General features: G+C 42.6%; 1 protein-coding gene across 1 annotated transcript in view; it reads right to left on the minus strand.

The window, feature by feature from the left end:
* The window catches only part of LOC138977778 (uncharacterized), a 141,754-nt gene that overhangs the window by 88,440 nt on the left and 37,070 nt on the right, over window positions 1-16,244 (minus strand). The window contains exons 6-8 of the mRNA XM_070350383.1: window positions 13,975-14,076; window positions 9,008-9,130; window positions 6,467-6,571 (exon numbers count right to left, since the gene is read on the minus strand). Coding sequence (XP_070206484.1) covers window positions 6,467-6,571; window positions 9,008-9,130; window positions 13,975-14,076 — 330 coding nt within the window. The remainder of the gene's footprint in view (window positions 1-6,466; window positions 6,572-9,007; window positions 9,131-13,974; window positions 14,077-16,244) is intronic.

Here is a 16,244-nt window from a genome sequence, read left to right on the forward strand (position 1 = left end):
CTCTTGACTCATCGATTGACTCCGTTCGATGAACGCCCGGAGTCATTCCACGTTTGGAAAGACTGTTTTACATCCATCATGCTCGACTTGGATGTCTCTCCTGCCGAGGAGCTGGACCTCCTGGCCAAGTACCTTGGACCAGAGTCCAAGAGGTATGCCCAGAGCCTGAGGTCTGCCAACATCGGGAATCCTCAGAGAGGACTCCAACTCCTCTGGAAGCGCCTGGACGAGCGGTTTGGCTCACCTGAGCTCATTGAGGCATGCCTGAAGGCAAGGCTGGAGGAGTTTCCACCTATCTCTAAAGATCAGCGCAGCCTCTACGAGTTGAGCGACCTCCTCGAAGAAATCTTGTCAGCCAAGATGAACCCTGTCCTCGCCCCTCTGTTTGCCCTTTACGACTCGTCTACAGGGGTCAACATGGTGGTACGGAAGCTTCCTCACCACCTCAGACAGAAGTGGGTCATGCGTGCAGCGACATACAAAAGCGATCACCGCGTCCCATTCCCCCCCTTTGAGTTTTTTGTGGACTTCGTTAAAACTTGCGCCACAATTCAGAACGACCCGGCCTTCAATTTGGAGAATGACAAAAAGGCCAAGCCAGTGCTCTCCAGAAAGACCAACCTTGAAGCAAAACCCGAGTTTTGCCCAATCCACACAACCGCAAGGCACTCTTTGCTGGAGTGTAAAGGCTTCGCAGCAAAATCACTTAGTGAGAAGAAGGCAACCCTGAAAGAGAAAGGAGTGTGCTACAGATGCCTTTCTTCCACCAGCCACAGGGCAAAGGACTGCAATATGTCGGTCAAGTGCAGTGTCTGCTCTGGAAGGCACCACACCACCATGCATCAGGACAGACCATCAGCATCCCTGGATCCCATCGAAAAGCATGGCGGAGAGGTGTCCGCAAAGTGCACCACCTTGTGCAAAGGGGGTCACCTGAGCAGATCATGCGGTAAGGTGGTGAAGGTCAAAGTTTTTCCCCCTGAAAAGACCAAGGGGATCCAAGTTTATGCGATCTTGGATGACCAAAGCAATGCCTCCCTGGCAACGCCGGAGCTGATGGATCAGCTAGGCTCGTCCCCCAGTGAAATTGAATATCAGCTAACGTCTTGCGGCGGAACACAGGCGATGAGTGGTCGTCAGCTCCGGAACATCACTGTCCAGTCCACTGACGGAAGGTCCTTGACCTTGCCCCACGTACTTGAATGCGACACCATTCCAAGCGATCGATCAGAAATCCCTTCTTCTGAAGTGGCCCAACATCATGACCATCTCAAACGCATAAGGAAAAGAATCCCTCCTCTCGACCAACAAATCCCCATCGCACTGCTGATTGGACGGGACCTCCCTGAAGCCCACCACGTGCTGGAGCAAATTGTTGGCCCACCGAAATCGCCATTTGCACAGCGACTGCCTCTTGGCTGGGTAATCATCGGGGATGTGTGCCTCAACAAAGTCCACCGACCATCGACCATCAGAGTTGCCAAGACGAACGTCATTGATGGAAGAACGACCATTTTTGAACCTTGCCCGTTCAGCTTGAAGGTCGACGTCGCCAAAGATGTCGGAGCTGAAGTTTTCCAGCGAACGCCAGAAGATGACAAGGTTGGGCTGTCCGTGGAGGACAAAGCATTTTTGGCTCTCATGGATGAGAAATTCAAGCAAAATGAAGAAGGGCGTTGGTCGGCTCCTCTCCCCCTGAGATCGGAAAAACCAATCCCCACCTGCAATCGGTCCCAAGCTGTCAGTCGTGCCAAGGCCTTGGAGGCATCACTGAAGAAGAACCACGTAAAAAGAGAACACTTCTTCCAGTTTATGGAGAAGATCCTGAAGAGTGGCTCCGCTGAAGAGGTCCCCCAGGGTAAAGCTGGACACTGCTGGTACCTTCCACTTTTCGGAGTGTACCACCCCAAAAAACCTGACAAAATCCGCGGTGTATTCGACTCGTCAGCGACCTTCGAAGGCGTCTCTCTGAACTCGCTGCTGCTGTCTGGGCCAGACTTGACAAACAGCCTCCTTGGCATTCTGCTGAGGTTCCGCAGAGATGCAGTGGCAATAGCTGGGGACATAGAACAGATGTTCTACCAGTTTTTCGTTGACCAAGAACACAGAGATCTCCTACGCTTCTTTTGGTACCGAGGCAACAACTTTGACGCACCCCTCGTGGAATACAGGATGTGTGTCCATGTCTTTGGCAACAGTCCATCTCCAGCGGTTGCTACCTACGGCCTCCGGAAGAGCATTGCCCACAGTGCGCCAGATGTGAAGAAGTTCGTCGAGCGGGACTTCTATGTTGACGACGGGATCACCTCCGTTCCTGAAGTCGACCAAGCTGTCCACCTCATGCAGCGCACGCAAAGAGAGCTTCAAAAAACCGGCGGGATCAATCTCCACAAGGTTGTTTCAAATAGCAGGAGTGTTTTGGCAGCCTTTCCCAGAGAAGAACTGTCCACGGAGCTGCAAAACCTCCAGCCTACTGACCCCTTACCAACTCATGGATGTTTGGGTTTGAGCTGGAACTTGGAAAGAGATACATTTGACATTTCCCCCCAGGTTTCCAATGGAGATTTTTCTCGAAGAGGGGTCTTATCCACCATCAACGGGATTTATGACCCTCTTGGTTTCCTCGCTCCAGCAACCATCAGTGGCAAGATTTTCCTGCGAGAGGTATCTCCAGATGGCAAGGCCTGGGACAAACCCATCCCAGACAACTTCCACCACCGTTGGGATCTGTGGAAGCAGTCCCTCCAAGACATCAAAGGGCTCGAAACACCTCGCATGTTTCTTCCAACATCCCTTACCCAGTCACCCGATGCTAAATACCACGTCTTCTGCGATGCTTCAGAGAAGGCTATCTCTTCGGTGGCCTACGTTCAGGTGCCCCATGAACAAGGCTTTCACCTTGGGTTTGTGATGGGAAAAGCCAAACTTGCCCCATTTAGCGGCCACACCATCCCTCGCCTGGAGCTCTGCAGTGCGGTTCTTGCCACAGAGATATGGCAGTTGATTGAACAAGAGCTTGATTTGAGTTCGCCCACTGTGACTTTCTACACTGACAGCAACGTCGTGCTCGGTTACATAAAGAATGAGAAGAGACGTTTCTTCACATACGTCACTAACAGAGTAGAAAAGGATCAGGCGATTGACATCCCCAGACCAGTGGCATCATGTGCCCATCAACCTCAACCCTGCCGACGCGGCAACAAGGAGTTCACCGGAGAACCTGGGTCAGAAACTGCAGGTCTGGCTTGGCGGCCCTAGTGAGTTCCTACAAAATAGACCCACACCCGTCGATCTACAAACCTCCCCATTAATCTCACCTGATGCTGACAAGGAGATTAGACCACAGGTCTGCAAGACCGAGGTATCTTCCAAACCTCACCCCTCAACCCTCTCATCCCGGTTTGAAAAGTTTTCGGAGTGGACTGCATTGGTGAGAGCCTTCAGTACTCTCAAGCACATCAGCGCTAGCTTCCACTCTCCTGACGGCACTTGCACGGGTTGGCATCGCTGCGCTCACCATGGTGGTGTCAAAAACGATAAATTGACAGAGAATTTCATCATCCACAGTGTTCAGGCAATCATCTTTCCGGAGGAGATACAGTGTCTGCGGCAGGGAAAGAAACTCTCAAAATCAAGTCAAATCCTCTCCCTTTGCCCCTTTTTGGACCAAGACGGCTTGCTTCGAGTGGGTGGCAGACTGCGTGAAGCGACAGTGATCCTTGGACCTTTGAGCACGCACCCTCTGATCATGCCTAAGAACCATCATGTCACCACTCTGCTTGTCCGACACTATCATGCCCAAGTTAACCACCAGGGTCGTCACTTTACCGAAGGTGCCCTCCGCTCCAACGGATTTTGGATAGTGGGCGCAATCTGAGTGCATTTATTTCAGGTAGTATCCCTTTCACACACAGAGCAACAGATGGACAGAGAGAGAGAGAGTCACACAGAGAGAGAGAGAGAGAGAGAGAGAGAGAGAGAGAGAGAGAGAGAGAGAGAGAGAGAGAGAGAGAGAGAGAGAGAGAGAGTTCTGTCTCCGACAGTATTTTTAATCTTCTTTTAATTTCGTTTCGTTTATTCCAGTTGAAAGAATATGTACTTCTAGAAGTATAAGGGAGATCATTGTGCTTTGTAAATTTTTACTTAGTAGTTTCCCCTGAATCTGTCCTTGGCGGGACGGTTTCTCTCTTCCTCTCTTTAAAGAGGTCTGGTGGCCCACGAAGTGTGAGTAATTTTCATTTCTTTTAATAAAGGATCCGACTATAGTATGATTTACATTGGTTTTGAGGTTGTAATCATTTGTGTGATCACTCTTGACATACATTTTTTGGTAGAGTAAGATTTGCAGTCTTCCACGTGGTTGTCGAGCTATTCCGCCATTTTTTCCTTGTTGTAGATCTGGTTTACTTTTCTGAATTTGTGATTTTGTTCATTTGAGAGTGTTGTTAGTGTTGTTGTAGGAATTATAGTAGAAGTAAGAAGCGTGCCGACTTCGGTCGATGTAGTATTTTGTTGGTTTTAAGTTATGGTAAAAGAAAACGACTCGGAACGAAGGCCCCAGTGCTCCAGTTGTGTAATTGGATAATTCGATTTTTTGTGTACCCCATTTGCCACCAAGCGTTGGTTTTTTCGGTCGCGACTGCGGTGGTTTAGAGGTTGCGATTTTGTGTTTTGATTCTTTTCATATTAGTTTGTACTTTTTCTTATGGTTTCTTTTGTTTACATATGTTTCAGTTTTTTACCGTCTTCACTTAACTTCACTTCTGATTAAAGAATTGGTAAAACTACCTGGGGCGTGAACAGTGTTTGAATCCGCGAGCCAGAAGAGAGAGAGAGAGAGAGAGAGAGAGAGAGAGAGAGAGAGAGAGAGAGAGAGAGAGAGAGAGAGATAGAGACAGAGACAGAGCGAGAGAGACAGACAGACAGACAGACGGAGAGACAGTGTGTGTTTGTGTGTGTGTGAGAATACGAAAGTTTAATTGCCAGGCCATCGGCCCCTTGCAATGGGGAAGGAGGGGAAGGGAACTCGGTGTACACATAGTTTCGAAAACATGAAACGTTTAACGATGCACCGATCATAGGGATGATTTACAGTTTCCATCCCTTTCCCGACACGGTAGTTTCCACGTCAGTGTTCGTATTGTCCGTTTGTTCTGTGTAATTCAATTTACACCGTTCTCCAAAATGTCATGATGAGAACAAAAGTCCCGAGTCACACCCACAACATCGATACGATATCCGAATCGAATAGCCGGAGAACAGACACTTCGTGTAGCGCAGTTCGGAGTTGATCGGCGAATTTTCTCCTGTCGACGGGTGACCCATGGCGAAGCTTGTCGAGGTACTCCTTCTCTTCTCGTATCATGTGGCGAGCTGCTTGCTTGATCATCCAGTACGTGCCTGGACTTTTGTCGGTGCTGCAATCGGTGACCAACACGAAATCGTCAGTTTCACATAGCAGTGATTGTCTGTCATCTGTGTTGTCACCAACCATCCTTCGAAAAGAGTTGTTTCTGTGTACATAACATGTTTCACTGCACGCACAGCTCATCGGTCCTTCAGTCCCGACACATACTCCTTTACGGCCGACAGACTGTAACCTAGGTCAGATGCCTTTTTCTCCGATGTATCCTGTGTTTCTGTGACTTCTCTGGTCCGAGACTGTGTTTTCAACAGCCAGGTATCCAAAACAGACACACCACGTGACTCAGTGGCCCGTGGCGACAATATCACAGCTTCAGCCTCACCCTGTTTATTGTTATTACGTTCAGAGGGCGTGTTGTCATCAGTGCGTGCAGCACGTGCAAAAATGTCACTGTCACAGTGTTGCGTGTCACTTTCACATTCGAGCCGATGCTGTTGTTGATTTCTTTCAGATAGCGAAACAAGGGTAGGATTTATCAGTGAAGAAATGTCATGACTTGCCTTTAATGTGTTGACACGGTTATCTTCTTCTTTATTTTTCTTTCGTTCTTCGGCTCGCAGCCTGTCGCGCTGAAGCTGGCTTGGCGGTTTTCGACGAAAATGTTGAGTCATGGCTGGCCGGTCCGAGTCAGAGGCTGACACAAGTCGCAGGACGACTGTTGTTTTCGTTCCTTCAGCGGATACTTTCCGGGAACAGACGCTATTTTCTTTGTGCAGGGCTTCCAGGGTACCTTCCAGAGCTGTTGGGAGTCCATCAGCTGGCATTTTGAGGGAATATTAATTTTTTACTCACAGTTAAATCGGGAGCTCTAAATGTTCCGCCCCGTTGCTCTAAGATCTCGCGAGATCCCCCCTGTGTGTGTGGGGGGGGGGGGGGGGAGAGAGAGAGAGAGAGAGAGAGAGAGAGAGAGAGAGAGAGAGACAGCACACACACACACACACACACCACACAAACACACCTGCATCAAAGGGCTTCACACACAGCGAAAAAGAGATGGAGGGAGAGAGAGACAGTCTGACTCGGCAAGTAATATATACTCACCGCGTCTGCTACATCCGTAGAAGTTATCACACAGGCAATCCCTAGGGCATGCGGTGCCCTTGCTGTCTCGTGGATCCCCGTACCGTCGCGAAGACTTATCAAACACTGGGGGAAAGCAATTATTGCTACATTATTCTCCCCTCTGCTTCTTTTCTTCTGTAAACCGGAAGCAACCAAAACAATAACCTTATAATAACCATAACAATAACCACCCAGCAAAAAGCCTGAATCCTCGATAGCTCATGGGTTGAGAAGCTACCACTTTGTGGACACTACTAGTTTTAGCACTGAAAATGTCCAAACGCTCAAAATAAAATATACATCTCTAGAGCAGACAACACAAATATACCGCATTTAAACTACCATACCGCATTTAAACTGACATACCGCATTAAACTAACAACTACAGGTTTGAACACACGAAATATAATGTAAAATTCATGTGTGCGGTTGTTTTCTTGATCGAAATCTACCTTGTGCAACTGCACCATCGGCGCGAGCTAGGTCTCAAGGCAAGTTACTCTCCTTCTTTGTGTAGAGACTAGAGTTGTTCCCCTTCTGGATTTCTACACACTGGGTTACTTCGATAAAAAGACTGCAACCCGTCGGTCAACCATTGACTATATTTCGTTTCAGGACACACACAAGCAAATGCACACATCCTTGAATTTGAAGGCATACGACGAATGAAAATGTCCTTAGCGATACCAAAGCATGAAAAGAACCCGACATTATCTGTCTTTGTCGCCTCAGCAGAACAACGGCATACATGTGTACTTGATTTTATTGCACACCAAATAAACTGCTGTGAAGCCTTGGCAGAATTGAATGATTTTCATGGATATACATCCACGCATTATTCACTTGCAGGTAGACTGGCAGAGTGATTAGGATTCGGTCAAACTGTGGCATAAAAACACATTTTTTTCTTTAAAAAGCTGAACAAACTGAAAGGAGGAATGAATATGATACACACATAGTCTCAGTTAATATTACAAACAAGAAGGGCAAAGCCCATACGACTCACATGCTTGACCTTGACCTTTACAGCAATGACATCATACACTAAGAACTGCTTTACACATTTTCCTACCAAAATACATGTGACCTTGACCCAAGGTCAAGGTCATCCAAGGTCATGCAACACAAAGATGTTAATTCAAGACATAGGAAGTACAATGGTGCTCATTGGCTCTTTCTACCATGAGATATGGTCACTTTTAGTGGTTCACTACCTTATTTTGGTCACATTTCATAAGGGTCAAAGTGACCTTGACCTTGATCATATGTGACCAAATGTGTCTCATGATGAAAGCATAACATGTGCCCCACATAATTTTTAAGTTTGAAACAGTTATCTTCCATAGTTCAGGGTCAAGGTCACTTCAAAATATGTATACAATCCAACTTTGAAGAGCTCCTGTGACCTTGACCTTGAAGCAAGGTAAACCAAACTGGTATCAAAAGATGGGGCTTACTTTGCCCTATATATCATATATAGGTGAGGTATTGAATCTCAAAAACTTCAGAGAAAATGGGAAAAATGGGAAAAATAGCTGTTTTTTAGGCAACATTTATGGCCCCTGCGACCTTGACCTTGAAGCAAGGTCAAGATGCTATGTATGTTTTTTGGGGCCTTGTCATCATACACCATCTTGCCAAATTTGGTACTGATAGACTGAATAGTGTCCAAGAAATATCCAACGTTAAAGTTTTCCGGACGGACGGACGGACGTCCGGACGTCCGGACGGACGGACGGACGGACGACTCGGGTGAGTACATAGACTCACTTTTGCTTCGCATGTGAGTCAAAAATCGCTGAAGCTCGCATTTTCCATGATCCGCTAACCATTATGTTTGATATTCACTGAGACTCGGCATGTATCCTCCAAATAACTTGCATTTACCAGCCGGTCTTTGTCACGAAGGATCGTGTTTCCCACAAAATACGTTCGGCTCACTATCTCAGATCTGCCAAGGCATTGTCCAGGATAAGACCACCCCTCCCCTTTGACATATTCCACAACTCAAAATCCAAACTGGACAAGTGTCTATTGAGAAATCTATTCACAAAAAACTTCCCACTGTTAACAAAAAGAATACCGACTGTTGGATTTTGTTATGCAGTCACACGTGCAGGGATGGTTTTATCCCAAGAAATAGCATGGACATATCTGAGACAGTGATCCGTGTGCCTTTAAAGTAGGAAGGGCAAATGCTCATTCCGCTGTCCTTCTGTACGTGGAATACTGATCAGAAACACATTATCTGCTGCTCTAGCTCGATGGAGTCTCACGAAAATGATAATTTTCCACTTACAGACACGGAATCGACCACACGATGACCTTGACATATGACTAGAATCAACCGAACCCTGGGTCATTTATAACAATGTGTACACTAGATACACCACACTGGAGTCGTAGTCATTTAGATGTACGTCTAAATCGACATACCACTCAAAGCTAACATTTGTTGATTCCTTGATGTCAAGTGTGCAAAGTACAGTGAATGATTCCAAAATGTTTTCATCGACTTACCATAGATCTGTATTTCACAAATCTGTATAAATTTGTAATCATTCTCTGTTGGTATCCCAACCCGTTTCTGTAACATCACGTGTCGGCCTCTCAGGGGTTCAACACACCTCACTGTTTGTTGATCTGCATTAGAACAAGAAAAACAAGAAAAGCAAATGCTTTATACGACTCTCTTTTGTCATGTCCATGAGAGTTATGTAAGTCTTAAAAAGAGGATTCTACTACCTATAACCCCCACACACACAAAAATAAAAGCTGTTTCAGCTTCATAAACGGATGCTCAAGAGAACTTTTACTTCCAACTGATTGATACAATCTTGATCATTATGTGACCTGTATCAATCAATTCAACACTAAGAATATTTCACATAACGGCTCAGATCATGGGTAATATTACCACCTTCACATTTAAATGCTTATTTTATAGCCATCCATTGAATTGAGAAGAAAACAAAGCATATTAAACTGCTAAGCATAACACAAAAAATAAGAAAATAAAAAGAACCAACAGCATCGTTTTGTATGTGTGGGTAGTAAACACGTTTTATTCACAAAACACGGCGGAACATGGAGACCAATGTGTTGCAGCGCGACGGGTCCCCTTCTTCAACCAAGGCCAGTACTTTCATACATGACAAAGGAAAGCAAATGAGGCCTGAATAATAAAGTTATAGTGTCCTTTTGTGTGTCTGAGTGATAAACTGTTTTAACCAACTATCTTCTGAAACGTAATTGCACTCAGCAGATTTTTCTTCCGCTAAAAACTTTCGTGTCATACGGTCTTTGCGACAAAGAGATAGATCGCATTCTCGCAGAAAAAAACATTGACAACACAGACCAGTCATTTTTAGCATTGCAATTGGGAATGGCTACTTTTATAGTGTGTTTTAATTAAAGGCTGCCATATTCGTAGCGTTCATTAATTAGTTCATATTGTTTACATGTGCCAAAATGTTATAAAACTGTACCTATAAGGGGATGTAATAACGATTGGCTGTAGCTTTCGAACACAGAACAAATTATTTCAGTATTGGAAAGTGGTGTTGATAGTGTCGAATGTAAACAGAACAGTCTCAAACGCCATCTTTGGTTTACGAAACGTCACGAAGTGACGTCAACGGTCTAAAAATAGCCCAAGTCATGGAGAACTGTTGCTAAACAATGCAATAAAGAATTAATTATTTCTCGTAATTGGTAAGGACTTCAAACCTAAAACTTTGCAGGAAGCTTAATTTATACATCCCCGCAACGATGGGAAAAGCCATGGAAGTACTTAAACTAATTAAATAGGACTATGTCAGCCTTTAAGAAAGAAAAACATTATAGTATCGGCAGAACACGACCAAATGAGTTTTGTATCACAGCGTTATAGGCGTGAGATTTTTTAGATTTATTTGTTCTCACACTGTAGCAAAATCATTGACAAAACAGACCAGTCATTCTTAGCATAGACATTGGGTAGGGCTACTATCATAGTGTGTTTTAAGAAGAAAAAACATTAAAGTATCGGCAGAACACAACCAAATGAGTGTCATATCACAGCGTTATGGGCGTGAGATTGTTTAGACTATTTTTTTCTCACACTGCGGATCATATCTCAAAAACTACTGAGTGGATCTTTATGAAATGTGATATGAATATTGTTGAGGGGATTTTCTCATGAAGAGTTTCTCCGTTTATTGATAGGACAGTTTATGACGTCATAGTTTCCCGTTTGCCAAAAAGTTGATGCAGCACTTTCACCGTTACAGTTTTTTATCAATTTGATCGAAATTCTTATCACATAATCTTAGATCTAGGTCGAATTATGGGATTGCATTTCAACTTGGTACCTTAAATTTTTGTTATTGAAATGTTCGTTCAAAATATGTCATTTTTTTCAATTTTGTAAAAACTAATATTTGAAACAGAAAAATCATATTGGCGTATTCCCTATTGCGTCCTGTATCTAAAACTATATAGTTTTGTTGTATTGTATTGAAAATTATGCTTAAAAATTAAGAAAACCGATAAATAACCACTATCTTTGTTTATGGAAAAAGACACTTAAAATTAACTTGTGTCTATTCCTTATCATTTTCTGATTCCAAAAATATATAGTTTCATGGTGTTTGACGTCGAAAATATGCCCAAACTTAAACAATTTGGATCGTTGAATGGAAATTATACTTCCAAGCTCCCTGCAGCCGATAAGATGATAAAAACACGTCATTTCAAGTGTGGAACACCCTCATGACGTCATACTGAAAGGTGATAAATTATGGCTTCCCCTTGCGACCTTTTATTTCTAACATGGTAAAATTTTTAAAGGGGTTTCTTTCTCAGATTTTTGTTTGCCCTCTGTCTGTCTCTCTATGTCTCCGTCTGTCTGACTGATTCAATCAAATGTGTAATTACTTAGTTTTGCAAAAGTCAAACTAAGTATGATATACCTAATTGATACAGGTCTCTAAATTCTTATTGTAAACTTGTGAGTTTTATTCAAAACAAATTTAATTGGTGTTTTAAACTCAATAATGGGGCATGCTGAGAAGAATGTGTGTTTACGAGCAGAAAAAGCCCATCAAAGTCAAGAATCGTGTTTTTCTTTCTCTATTTTCACCTTGTAGCTTTCTACAGACACTAAGCAACAGTGTAGTACATTTAGGAACCTACGCTAACATGATGGCGCGAGCTTCCATTCAAATTTAGCTTAGGCAATGAAGGTTCGATGACGTCATCCAATAGTCACATCACAGAAGAAAATGTACAAAGGCTGAACGTAGCCCATTTTAGCTCGACTTATTAGACCGATAGGCTTGAGGAGAATGATAATAACATAGTTATTACCATAGTGCAGACCTCAATGATCGTGAGAACGCACAATTTATTGTTTTCTGATGGTTATAACCGGAAGCTGCTTTCGATAATGGGGCAGACAACTCCCGTAAACCCTTCGAGGCTTACTTCCCTTCTATTGTCGTTAGTTTCATGGCTGACGAACAGCTGTTACTTACGTTCACATGCAGCTATCGAGCGGACGTCAGACTGCTGTCACTTAGCCAAAATGAAATGTTTCTCTGCTAAATTCAAGTGGCATAGTTATTTAGATGGAGACAAACAACTGAAGCAGATTTGTCTGAAGAGCGGCATATGGCATGGCCGAAGAACAAAATGGTAAGTCTCTACGCTGCCATTAAACTAACAACAAAGAAGGGAAGTAAGCCTCGAAGGGTTTACGGGAGTTGTCTGCCCCATTATCGAAAGATACTTCCGGAAACAATAAATTGTGCGTTCTTACGACCATTGAGGTCTGCACTCTGGTAATAACTTTGTTATTATCATTCTCCTCAAGCCTATCTGTCTAATAAGTCGAGCTAAAATGGGCTACGTTCAGCCTTTGTACATTTCCTTCTGTGATGTGACTATTGGATGACGTCATCGAACCTTCGTTGCCTTCACTAAATTTGAATGGAAGCTCGCGCCATCATGTTAGCGTAGGTTCCTAAATGCAGTGTAGTACCACTTACAGTGCAATATCTTGTACTTTATTTTTGACCATCAGTGCAACACTTTATGGAGCCATGATCTGAGCTGTTCATATATTCAAACCAATTACCTCCTTCCCACCACCATCACTAGCCTGACATACTCAATATCCACCAACTTTTTTTTGAAAAAAGAGATTTTGTTCTAACAGAATCATCATAATTAATCATTTTCTTTCCCAAATTGAGTTTTGGCTAGCCCAGACAAAATATGTATACTCAGACACTTGAGTGACCTCATTATTGACACTATGACATCATAACATGATGTCATCACCAAGAGCCTTTAGCCAAGACTGACCAAATCAAAGAATGACATCAAAACATCTTTTCCAGCAAACATTTTCATGCTGGGACACTAACATTTGATGAAAACAAGCCAAATTATGGTTATGTCTGCTGATTTAACAACACCTACAATTTCCTGAAATTTGGAAGCTTTTGCACCCAAAACAATTTAGGAAACCGCAATGTAAAGCTTTTACAAACATGATCCCGCTGTGACCCCACAATGTGAATAGAGTCAACCAGAGAGAGAAAACGCCTGAGATAACGTCAATGTTAAGTTATTATGAAACGAACATGACCCCGCTGTGACCCCAAACTTTGACGAGGGTCAACCAAACTGGGGTCACTTCGAGAGATCATCAAACTCTAAAAGCCTGCAAAGTTTCAGAAGTCTAGGTTACAAAACTTCCAACGTTAAGTTTCTGTCCAGGGTCAGACCATACCACCGGACACACATGAATCCTAATACTCACCAATTACTCAGGTGAGTCAACAAAAGCTTATACACTCCTCTATATCATGTCCCATTACAGTGGAACCCTCCTTTTAAGAAACCCCGATAAAAGAGTCCCTCTCTTTGAAGACCCGGTTTTCTCAGATTTTAAGACCTGTAAAGTGACACCAATTTTCTGACTCAATAAAAAAAAAAAAACCCACAGGGAACGCAAATGCTTAAGGGATTCGCCTTCGTCATATTTCATTACAGTGGAACCCTCCAAAGACACGTGACAATAATTCAAATTGAAACACGTACATCATTACAACAAACGTAAACCAGAGATTAATAGCACTGGCAAAAGAGGTCATGTGATTGTCCATGATTAGTTGTTGTCAGCTTGTTGTTGATCCTTTACATGTATTATGTTGAATTATCTATGAATTATTGCATAAACACTGTTTAAACCATTAGTCAGAAACCACATTTAATTTCCAACCCCTGGTTTACAAGATATGCTTTGCATGTCATCATAACAAACATTCTGTATCATAAAGTTTGTCCGATTGATTTCTCTCATTTTTTCACACTTGTTACATTTAGTCAAGTCACCCTGTGCTTGCTGACAACTGTCCAATGATTGTTATATTACTCTAATCGGTGTTGTTATTTTCATAACAATCTCCCCTATCGTGTCTATTACATTTCATACGTACGTGGTATTGACGCTAAAGCTGCTTTGTTGTTTAAAGTTGGGTATGTGTAGCACACCATCCCGTTGATGGTAATAACAATCCCTTGCATGCGGAGAGCGTCTCCTGTAAACATTGATAAAACGTAGTTGGCATTCCCAGGAGTTGCATTTTGATAGTGCGTACAGTTTGTGAAGTAATTATTGAGAATTTTCAAACATGTGGTATATGTTAATAACACAGATAAGTTATGGCATATTATATATCAATGTAAAGCTTATTAATTGCTCTATCTGAGGAACGTGTTTCATTTGTGAAGTAACTCCCTTTGGTCGAACCAGCAGACCTGAAAGTGGCGAATATTTGACTCGCCATGGCGAGTAGAAACATGTAAATGGCGAATAGAAATGTAAATCTACTCGCCAAATGCGAGTAAAGTTGCTGAAACAAATGGTTGGTTTGGCGAGTAAAAATACAAAACTTTGCTCTCTGGCTAGTAAATTATGAGAAGTACTAGCCAAAGGCCAGTGCCCCATTTCGTGGACTTTCAGCGCTGACCAGACGAGAGTAACTGCCCTTTTTTCGAAAACAAAAGTTTTTGAAACAAACTTGTGTTTTTTGACATCTGCAAATGGAGCTATTTTAGAATAAAAGGTTGCAATTTCAGCCTACGACATCCTTCTCCTTAGAGAACAATGCCTTTTGAGCCGATTTTGTGAAAACACGCGCGCATGAAACAATACAGGAGGGAAGTGACCCAGATTACCACGGATCACTGTTGCGCTCTGACAAAGCCAGGACATTTAGTCGATTGCTAGTGGATTGAGTATGTTAAACAAGTGTGGCAGTATGCAAGATAATAATCTTAACTCAAATAAAAGGTCAAAGCGGAAGAACATTCAACTATTTCGTCAAATGTACTGAAAGCAATAACATACAAAATGCCTTTTTGCTCGTCAACTGTAATCTTCAGAAGCAGTAATTGTGCAATAATATAGTTATAAAAGAAAGTTCACGGGTTTTTGTTTCCGTAATGCTGTCAGCATTTACCACCAGCTAAACTGCTGAGCCTGTCAGTCCATATTTAAGGCCAAATTAAGAATATCTTTCTCCAGCAGGGGTGCCACCAGTAAGAAGCAAATCATAATTAGTATGAACATCCCTGGCAAAATATAAAAATAAAATGTTCTTTTTAAGTGCTTATTCAGCGGCCTTTCTTATAGTATAAACTGTGTATGAAATTAACCCGGATTCACTGTAGCTTAATATGCCAACATAGATCATAACACTTAAATGTCACCACATTTCTCGAGAAATCCCAGTTAAAAAAAAGCTTAAATGTAACAACATAAACAAATTTACGTTCTTTGCCATATTCGGCTTCTTTTCAACCACTGGAACCAAAAAACAAGTCGCGTAAGGCGAAAATACAACATTTAGTCAAGTAGCTGTCGAACTCACAGAATGAAACTGAACGCAACGCAACGCAGCAAGACCGTATACTCGTAGCATCGTCACTCCACCGCCCGTGGCAAAGGCAGTGCCAGTGGAATTGACAAGAAGAGCGGGGTATTCGTTGCGCTGAGAAGGATAGCACGCTTTTCTGTACCTCTCTTCGTTTTAACTTTCTGAGCGTGTTTTTAATCCAAACATATCATATCTATATGTTTTTGGAATCAGGAACCGACAAGGAATAAGATAAAAGTGTTTTTAAATTGATTTCGAAAAAACAATTTGATAATAATTTTTATATATTTAATTTTCAGAGCTTGTTGTTAATCCAAATATAACATATTTATATGTTTTTGGAATCAGCAAATGATGGAGAATAAGATGAACGTAAATTTGGATCGTTTTATAAAAAAATTTTTTTTTTTACAATTTTCAGATTTGTAATGACCAAAGTCATTAATTAATTTTTAAGCCACCAAGCTGAAATGCAATACCGAAGTCCGGGCTTCGTCGAAGATTACTTGACCAAAATTTCAACCAATTTGGTTAAAAAATGAGGGCCTCAACTTTCACGAAAAGCCGGATATGACGTCATCAAAGACATTTATCCAAAAAAACGTGTGAGGATATCATACCCAGGAACTCTCATGTCAAATTTCATAAAGATCGGTCCAGTAGTTTAGTCTGAATCGCTCTACACACACACACAGACACACAGACACCACGACCCTCGTCTCGATTCCCCCTCTACGTTAAAACATTTAGTCAAAACTTGACTAAATGTAAAAGGCATAATGATTAATCAAAAAATATTACGCGCAGCTAAGTGTGACACTGAAATT

Source organism: Littorina saxatilis, linkage group LG10 (genome assembly GCF_037325665.1).
Source record: "Littorina saxatilis isolate snail1 linkage group LG10, US_GU_Lsax_2.0, whole genome shotgun sequence".
In the NCBI taxonomy this organism is placed as follows: domain Eukaryota; kingdom Metazoa; phylum Mollusca; class Gastropoda; order Littorinimorpha; family Littorinidae; genus Littorina; species Littorina saxatilis.